This window comes from Pinus tabuliformis, chromosome 3_1 (assembly GCF_031772625.1).
Source record: "Pinus tabuliformis cultivar Carrire ecotype Pingquan chromosome 3_1, CPIR1, whole genome shotgun sequence".
Taxonomy (NCBI): Eukaryota; Viridiplantae; Streptophyta; class Pinopsida; order Pinales; family Pinaceae; genus Pinus; species Pinus tabuliformis.
The window spans coordinates 847,261,022-847,270,530 of NC_142301.1; the positions used below are offsets into that span (position 1 = coordinate 847,261,022).

A 9,509-nucleotide genomic window follows, 5' to 3' on the forward strand; every position below is an offset into this window, starting at 1 on the left:
AAACAAGCTATTGGACAATGTTTTGCAAAGCAGAATCTGTGTTAAATAATCAAGCTCAAAGCAATTGGATTAGTACAAGAAACATTCCAGGTGTTATTTGATAAAAGGGAAAGCATGTCTGTTCAATTGTTTAAAATAGTTTCCAAAAGTAGACAATGATATTGATGAAGATGAACAAAAAGAAAAAGTAAGACAACAATACTTAGGAAATCAAAATTAAGCATTCAAATAGGTACATCTAAAATTGTTGATATTCGATTTGGTGATCCTCTCACAATGACTTGTTCAAGGTATGGTACAAAGGTTCCTGTCCATCTTTCCCTTGTTTGGGCTTGGGGGTTTCTTGGCTTCAAAAAAAGTGAGAACTAGTTGAAGGAACTTTTCAGTGTGTTGTCGAAGCAGGGGAGGCTAAGTGTGATGCCATTCTTCCCATGTCCTTCTTTGTTGAATAGCCCAGCAAACCCAATGTTTGTGCCTTGATTCTAAGCACTGGGATTGCCTAAAATAAGCTAAGGGGAAAATAGAGTGATTAGGGGGCTCCTTGTTGCACAAGTCTGCCACTTTCATTTCAACCTTTTGGACTTGGACAATGTTCTGCAAGTGAATATTTACACAGATCAGGGTACGAACATACCAATAAAAAAATTGTTCAGTTTGTGCCTTGCTATGAAGTGCTTCATTTCTTTTGTTCCAAATCAAGTAGAGAATTTGGATCCTAAGAAGCTACCACTTTGCTTTAAATTCAACGAACAAAAGGAGTTTGTCACTTGTTAAGGTGAATTTCCAAGAGATGCTTATTGGGAGTATCTGGCTACAAAGTTTAGATCCAATTTCGGGTGTCATATATCTTCTCATTGCAGCCCACAAGTTATATACCTGAATTGTTAAGTTTAAAGAAACTGGAAATGAAAAGTCTCTGGTTCAACTGTTTCATGGAAAAAAATTATTAGCAACTAATAATCGACATGCACTCATTCTCAAAGAAGGTGGCATGCTCCGAAAAATATCTGTTTGTTCAAGGTATCCAACATGAAACTGTGAAGTCATTGTTGAAAATCCTGCCAATTTCTTTTTCTTTGCACCTAGAAGTTGCACATTACAAGTTGGCATTTTAGCCAATGAAGAGAGAACCCCTGCAGTACCCATCAATTTCGCTACAACTGCACTCCCTGCAATAGCAGACAAATTGGGGGCAATGTATCCCATCCTACTCTCAACAAAATCCAAAACCTTCTTTTTTGTTGCATCAAGTGTAAGCACTCTATCATAGGTATCTAAAGCCTTTTGCAAGTTTTCTTCTGATAGAGGCTTACCACTAGTGGTAGATGCAGTGATAGAAACAACCACAATGATTGCCGAAGGTAAAAGACCCTCAAGATCAACCAGAGTTAAATCGATCTCATTTCCAATTTTCTTTACAACCAGAGCATAATCAATTAGATGGTGTACAAGAGATTCTAACTCAGGAAACTTCAACCATGAGTAAAGGGATAACCATGAGTGTAACGACTTATGATGGTTCTACTTATCTTGTCATGAATTAATTGCTTAACTAGGTGAGATACATTGGATTAGGTGTTGCATTTGGGTTGTTGGTGTGACAAGGGGTTTGGGGGGCATTATGGTTGGAGTTTGTTGGCACAATACTCATATAAGTTAGTTGAGTATGAAATTATTTGGTGTGGTAGTGATTGCATGCCGATAACGCATGAGACAATTTTAGATTGGCATGTGACAACAATACATGTGAGATAATTGCATTAATGGAAAATGTAGAAATTGAGGTAAAGTTGGAGTTGGTGGTTTAATGAAGGCAAGAAGTGCATAGACATAGCTAGATGTGTGGTGACCAAGGTGAGACCATTTTATAAGAAAAACCTTGGCCACATTTGTTTGGGCTAGACAAGCCCACTGGTAGACCATTATGACTTAGATGAAATTCTGTCAATCAGTTAGTTCAAGTTTTTCATATTACCCTTCATAAAATTTTATAAATATTCTATTTTTGATCACATTGGAATGTCATAGTTGCCAACCATTCTCTTTCTGTTTTCAAGCTTCAAGGCTTCTCTATCATTGGTGGTTTCTTTGTGAGTTCTTTTAGGTAACCATCTAATCAATGGTGATTGGTTGAAAAAGAGAATCCCTTTTGATATCCTCTCCCTGGAAATGCAGGTAGAGGTAAGTAGAAGAGAAGGGAACATCCTAAACATTCACATGTTCTGTTCCAATAAGTCAAGATTGATTCTATCCACAATTGAGGCTCTGGATGGACTTGGTCTTGATGTTAAGCAAGCAATATTATGTCGCCTCAATGGATTTTCACTAGATGTATTCCGAGCAGAGGTAATGTAATGTTTCAATTGATTACCAATTAAACTACAATAGCTCCTAGACTAACTCTATTATTTTGCACATTGTGATCAACAATCCACTGGGGAAGATGTTACAACAGAGGAGATCAAAGCATTGTTGCTGCAGACTGCTGACAATTAAGATGGAATGTAGTAAACATAACTTACTACACATCTTCAAATGCCCCTTCTACTAAAAACCATAATATCATTTCAGTCATAATTCAGAACAGAACACATTGAATTCCCATGGTGGAAGCCCTCACTCCATAGGGATTCTGATATAGAAGGTGAAGCAGAGTTACATTACATATTAGGCTGACAATACTCTGAGAACCTGTGCCAGGGGTTGGCTGAGACAACCTTCAAGCTATCCACATATCAAATTGTTTAGAGTATGTTAATATAGTCATGTCATAGCAATCTGAATTGATAACCTTCTATGTACTCATGTGAAGGCTAACATTTTGGCAGTTTGTTTCCATGTTACACATCACAATGAACATTTACTCACAAAAGTCTAGTTGTAGGATTAATACCTGTGATCCTTATTCCAACAGAAATTATGTAGCAGCTGCTGGTCATTTTAGAAGTAGTTGGTTTCTTTCTTTTCATAGTCTCCCTGATCCTCTATTCACTGCATATTCCTTAAAATTAAATCACTCCTGAAAGAATCTCACTCTATGTGTGTCTATATATATATATGGTCTTTTGTTGACATAGACTTTATATTGGCCACTGGATGAGTTAGTTTATGAGCGACTGGGTTGCAGGGCCTAAAGAAAATAATAACATGGATGAGTTAATGGATTCCATGGTTAAAGATATGGAGGAGGACACATTGAATTTAGCCTCTGCTATTAAATTACAACCCCCTTCCTGTTGGGTAAGTTTTTAGCATTTCTCGTTGATTGTTGATATCATCAATTTGTTTCAGAGTTTCATGGTGAGAATCATTTGGATTTGAGTTGGCCTTGGATGAGAAAGCAATTGGATCCTTAAATTTATTTGTATCACTTATCTTAAAATCTCAACACAACTAAAGGTTATGGTTTTCGAACTTAATGATTTTCCCAAATATGGTAGATATCGTACCAAGAATATAACCACCTCTAGTTTACCAAAAGCCAACAACCTTCAATGGCTCACAGAATCAAATATCACATCCACCTAAAGCACCATCGGGGCACTCTGTCTACCTTTTCATTTGCATTATGGATGATATATTCAGAACTGAGAAAACCCATATGGTGAACAAAAGATGAAATAGGAAATGACTTGAACAATACTCAAATAAATTTAGCCTTCATTGTAACAAAGTATTTATTTATCCCACTGCTACAGCTAGCAGAGATGGCCTTTCAGAGCTTGGAAATGGTTTGATTTCCCCTTGCAAAGGCATTGCTCGGTGGTCAGGCTCTGGGAAAGGGCGGGGTAGCAGGGGATGCAGTCAGGCTCCCACACTTAATATACATATCTACAAGAGCACTCCCAACAAATACATCTCATTGAAATCCACTCTTAATCACATTCTCGTGAACCTCCTCACCATGCTCCAGTGCTGACAAACTGCATCACGCTGGTAGAACGCTGGCTAATGTTTCAGAGCCTGGCCTTACACTTGCCTAATACATTTGTTGAAAAAGTTTGACAGCCCTACGAGAATACCCATTTTGCGCACATCCTGAAATCATCACAGTCCACGACACCACATCTCGTTCAGGCATTTTCTCAAACATTTCCAAAGCCTCCTCAACTTGCCCATTCTGCACAAATCCTGCAACCATGGCCGTCCGAGTGACCATATCTGGCTCAGGTATCTCCTTAAACAGCTTGAACGCTTCACCCACCTGTCCATTCTGTGCATACCCAACAATCATCACTGTCCATAAAACCACATTTCGCTCGGTGGTCAGGCTCTGGGCAAGGGCGGGGTAGCAGGGGATGCTCCGGTTCACATGAATTTTTCAAATCGAGTTGGTGCAGTTTCCATACACTCGTTAAGGCATTGGCAGGGTTGGTGAAGTTGAAACAGGCAGTCGGCGTGCGAGGTGACAGTTACGGAGGTAACGAAGCAGCATTCCGGTGAGGTGACAGAGACGGAGGTGAGGGAAAAGCCGATTGGGTGGCTGGCCGGAATAATGCGCTTTTCAGATGATCGGAATCTCTGAAAAGTTGCATTATAGACTACATTTTTTAATAGGAAAGAGGAATAATAATTTAATTAGGGTAGGTATTTTATTTCAATTTTTTTTTTTTTTAATTGGTTGCTTCCACTGATTCTCAAGGGAATCTCCTTAACATATGCTTAGTGTAGTGTGTAATAGAATTTGTTAGGTTGTATTGATTTTTAATAAATTAAAAAAATTATATTAGTGCCATGGTGGCTCCCTCTCCACTAATTTGCTAAGGATTTGAGATTATTTCAATTCTAATAAGTTCATATTCGAATTAGATGGGGCAATTAATATATAAGCAAATTTTATTTAGCAAAAATGGTCAATTTTACAATAAGATGTGTAATTTTTTTTTCTTCTCAAATTAAATTAGATTTGTGCCACATGGTTTCCCGACCACCAATTTCCTAAGGATTTGAGATTATTCCAATTCTAATTAGATGGGGAAATTAATACATAAGAAAATTTTATTTAGCAAAATGGTCCATTTTACAATAAGGTGTGTAATTCCTTTTCTTTCTCAAGTTAAAGTGGACCCACAACCTTTTTATACATGGTTAATCAAGTAAATGTGTACATTGGTAAGACATTTTTTTTGTTACAATAGTTTTTTTTGTTATATTTATAAAGCCTTTAGCTATATCAACCACATTAATATTTTTAATGTGGTTGTACTAGTCATGTTTATTGCAATGAGGAATCTTCTACAATTTAGTTTAATACAAAGATATTTTTTTTTCCCATGGAAAAATTCGTAATTTCATTAATAAGAAAGAAATTACATTTTGTAGATGCATATGCATATTCCAATATTTCTATCGATAGATAACTGATCCGAAGAAACATCAAAGCCTACTACCTATGTCACAGTGAGGTAGTAGCCCAAACAGAGTCAGAGAAGAGTCCAAAATTAAAACAAAAGTACAACAATGTAAATATTATCTTAATCCACGCAGGGAGATAATACCAAAAATATGTATTGTGCCAATCATAATGGCTGCATAACAGTTCATAAACAACAAAATAAATATGTACAATAATCTGAAAACAGTGTCCAATGATTAAGCCAAAATGTCCATAAAAGGTCTGTGATAGTACTGGTAGAGTTCTCCATCGATCTGTTCACTGATCAGCTAGATGCCCTGCTCCCGGATCGCGCCTTCTTTGGAAAGACGGTCAGCCTCTATGTTCCGCTCCCTGTAGATATGATTACATGAAAAAAAATCAAAATTGGAGATCAATCTTAATGCTTCATCAAGTATGTGTCTCAATGAAAAATACCAGCAATAAGAACGCTTATTCAACCAGTCGCAGACAATCTTAGAGTCACCGAACAGTTGTAGAGCATGACAGTTCTTCTCCAAGGCAAAACGAATGATATAAAAATTTTCTGAAAGTTATTTGTTCCCCTTCTCAATCCCATAGATAGACTGTAAGAGTGTCTCCCAGATATTTGCAAGATAGCTCCCCCCCCCACAACCTTCATCTTGGGCAGCCCCATCAAAATATGCCCAGGGTCGGTTGGGTTAAATCAGTTCTTGAGATATGATTTGGGCTCTAGTGGGGGGCAGGTCATCAGGGATAAGGTCATAATCCGCTTTGATCATGGCAACAATGATAGTCCACCTAGGAGGGGAATCTTGAAATATTAAATGATTGCTAGCAATCCAGACAGCCCAACAAAACAAAAAGGGGAGGTTTCTCAATTTGTGGGGAATGACAGTGGAAAACTAAAGGTTCAAAGCATCAACCCGTGAGCTCAGTTGCCAGTTACAATTAGAGGGTATAGCGGCAGTCACAAGATTCCATGATTGGCGAATGACTTGGCAATTCAAGAATATGTGGGAAGCAGATTCACCATCCTTGTTGCAAAAATGACACCAGTGAGGGCCAAAGAAGGATCTCTTCATCAGGTTATCCCCCATGGGGATTTTATTTCTCAGTATGCACCACAATAATAATCTGGATCTTGGTGGCGCCTTGAGCTTCCAGAGGTGTTTCCACCACTGGTGTAGTATGTGTGGCTTTCGCGGATCCGCCAGAACAATGTAGCCCTCCTTTGGTGTATATCTCCCTGATTTCGCCAGTGCCCAGATAATCTCGTCATCACCTTCTGTTAATCGGATATGAGCCTCTAGGAGGGCTTGTATATAGTCCCTCCAGTTCTGCTGCCATGGAGGAGGAATGTTGAGTTGAAGATCTGTTTTCCATGCCTGTTGAAGAAATGAGGAGTTGAGCTCATCAACAATGTGTGCAATGTGAGTAACATGTTGCTCCCTTAGGTGCGTTAATAGATCCGAAGGTAATCTGTGCATATTCCCACAACCAATCCACAGGTCTATACCAATGCACACTCTGTTCCCCGAATGGATTCTCCAAGTGATGCCAGAGCGGATGGGATCCAAAGCTTTCAGGACAACCTTCCAAATTATCGAAATACCGGTATAGAGTCTAACCGGTCTTCTGATCCATTCCAATACATGAGTAGGGGAAATATATTTCGAGTAGGCCACCCTTGTCCACAAACTGTCTGAAGCTACCAATTGCCAACCCAGCTTTGCTGCCAGAGCTGAGGAAAAATCATCAAGCTTTTTGAGTCCCCAGCCACCCCATTTTTTTGGAAGTGTGAGGGCATCCCACTTTGCCCATGCATATATTCTTCCCAGTTGATTACCCCTCCATAAGAATCTATAGCAGAGATTTTGTATCCTCATCAAAATGCCACGAGGAATCTAGGCCAGAGCCATCCAATAAACCAGGGTTGCTTCCAGGACACTCTTGATGAGTGTCAATCGGCCTGCATGAGATAAGAATCTTAAGTACCATATGCTGAGCCTTTTTTCCAGCTTTGCAATGAGCCAAGTCCAATCTGCAATCTTGTATCCTATTGGCTTTAACTTGTATCCCAAATATTTCAGCCCCTCCTCCAGAGAAATCGATGTAAAGTTAAATCTGTGGAGAGCATAATGAATTTCGTGTTGTGAGCAGGCTGCGACCATCAAAGTAAATTTTCCATCATTAATAAGAATCCCTGTGGCCTTCTGAAATAAGGAAAATATATCGTTGATCGATGTCAAATCGCCAACGCTTCCATTGAGAAATACCAGCACATTGTCCACAAACAGTAGGTGTGTAAGCGTGCAATCATTTGTAATCTTAATACCAATGAGTCTGCCTCTTCTATGATCTTTCGTTATTATCCACCCAAGTCCTTCCATGATCAGGAGGAAAAGCAGTGGTGAGAGAGGACACCCCTGATGCAAACCATGAGCTGAGGTGAAGAATGGGGATGCACTCCCATTGACCAATACACTGAAAGGTATGTTAGTGATGCATCCCATAATCCATTTAATGAATATAAAAGGGAAACCAAGGTGGGTAAGAAGCATTCTCAGGTATAACCAATTCACCTTGTCAAAAGCTTTAGATAAATCCACCTTCATTATCATACCTTTGCCTTTTTTGCTGTGGAGAGAGTGTAATACTTCTTGTGTTGTCTCAATCGCCTCATGGATTTGCCTGTCCTTCAGGAATGCAAATTTTTCAGGCAAGATGTGCTTCGATAAGATTGGCTTCAATCTGTTTGCTATAATTTTAGCAATTATCTTGTATAAACAGTTACAAAGCGAAATGGGGTGGAATTCATCAAAAGTGGACGGATTGTCAACCTTCGGGATCAGGGCAATGAATGTGGAGGTAATGGCCGCTTCCAATCTACCCGATACCCTTGACTCCTCCACAACTCTGAGGAGATCCGGTCCAATCAACTCAAAAAATGCCAAATAAAATTCGATGGACCAACCATCAGGTCTTGGACTTTTGTCCTTGCTGAACCATTTTAAAGTGGCCTCCAACTCTCCCAAAGTGACCTCTTGCACCAAATCGTCCTCATCCTCTTGCTCCACATATCTAGGGAACAACTGAGCAACCCTGATAATTTCCGCTAAATTAGTCTCCTTGGGGTCACTATAGGCATTTTTAAAGTGCGAGCTTGCAAGTGAGGCGAGTTGAGGGAAAGTGTTTGCTGTCCTTCCCTATTCATCCTGCATTTGCCAAATAGTGTTAATAGCTTTCCTCCCATTAGCAAACTTTTGAAAAAAAAATGTATTTGCATCCCCCTCCTGTATCCAGATGGCCCTGCTCCTCAATCTCCATTTGTCTTCCCTTTCTTTGAGAATCTTACCACGGGCAGAGTAGAGGGATGTGATGTTATTCTTGTGCTCCTCTGATCTGTATAGACCTCCCAGCTCATTTTCAAAAACCTCCAGTTCATTCTCAATCTGTCTTAGCGCTTGATCATCTTGTAATCTTTTTTGATGGGCCCAGATTTTGGACATCTTCTTCAGCTCTGCTAGGTTACAAATAAACCCAGCTGTAGCTGTACCTCTAACCCTTGGTGGGTTTGTTTTCCAGAAATCAGTGACCATGCTGATATATGATGCATCCTTGAGCCAGGTTGAACTGAATTTGAAAGGACCCTTTGGCCTGTCCCTTCCACTTTCCATTTCCATATAAATAGGCAAGTGGTCTGAGAGCCCACCTGTCCCAACCCATTGCCTTATATTGAGTCCCAAATCCATAACCTATTCCTTGACAAGAAATCTGTCCAGTCTCCTTGCAAGTCCATTATCCCCAACCCTATTGTTCCTCCAAGTGGCCTGTAATTTTGCAGCAGGAATGTCTATCAGATGGTGCAGTTCCAATATGGATGAGAAGTAGTCTGAGAGTGAGTCCCTTTGTGCACGATGTCCCCAAGATTCAACATGTCCTATGGAAAAATTTAGGTCCCCTCCAACTATCAGATTATCAACTGAAAATAGTTCCAAACCAAGAAGGCGATCCCAATAAACAGGGCGATTCTGGCAAGGCCCATAAATATTGATAACTCTGAAGGGGATCCCCATCTCAGCTGAGTGTACATTCGCCCCAATAAAACCCTATCCTCCCCAACAGTTGATTTCCTTGATAGTATGAGTAT

At 39.7% G+C, this 9,509-nt stretch overlaps 1 protein-coding gene and 1 pseudogene across 1 annotated transcript; both read right to left on the minus strand.

Annotated features, from left to right (window-relative positions):
- Positions 1–930: 930 nt before the first annotated feature.
- LOC149190184 (U4/U6 small nuclear ribonucleoprotein Prp31 homolog pseudogene) lies at positions 931–4,234 on the minus strand (annotated as a pseudogene).
- A 4,331-nt stretch (positions 4,235–8,565) lies between these two features.
- Positions 8,566–9,111, minus strand: LOC149190185 (uncharacterized). Its single transcript, XM_089410451.1, has one exon. The coding sequence runs from the start codon at positions 9,109–9,111 to the stop codon at positions 8,566–8,568; it is 546 nt and encodes a 181-aa protein (XP_089266577.1).
- Positions 9,112–9,509: the final 398 nt, after the last annotated feature.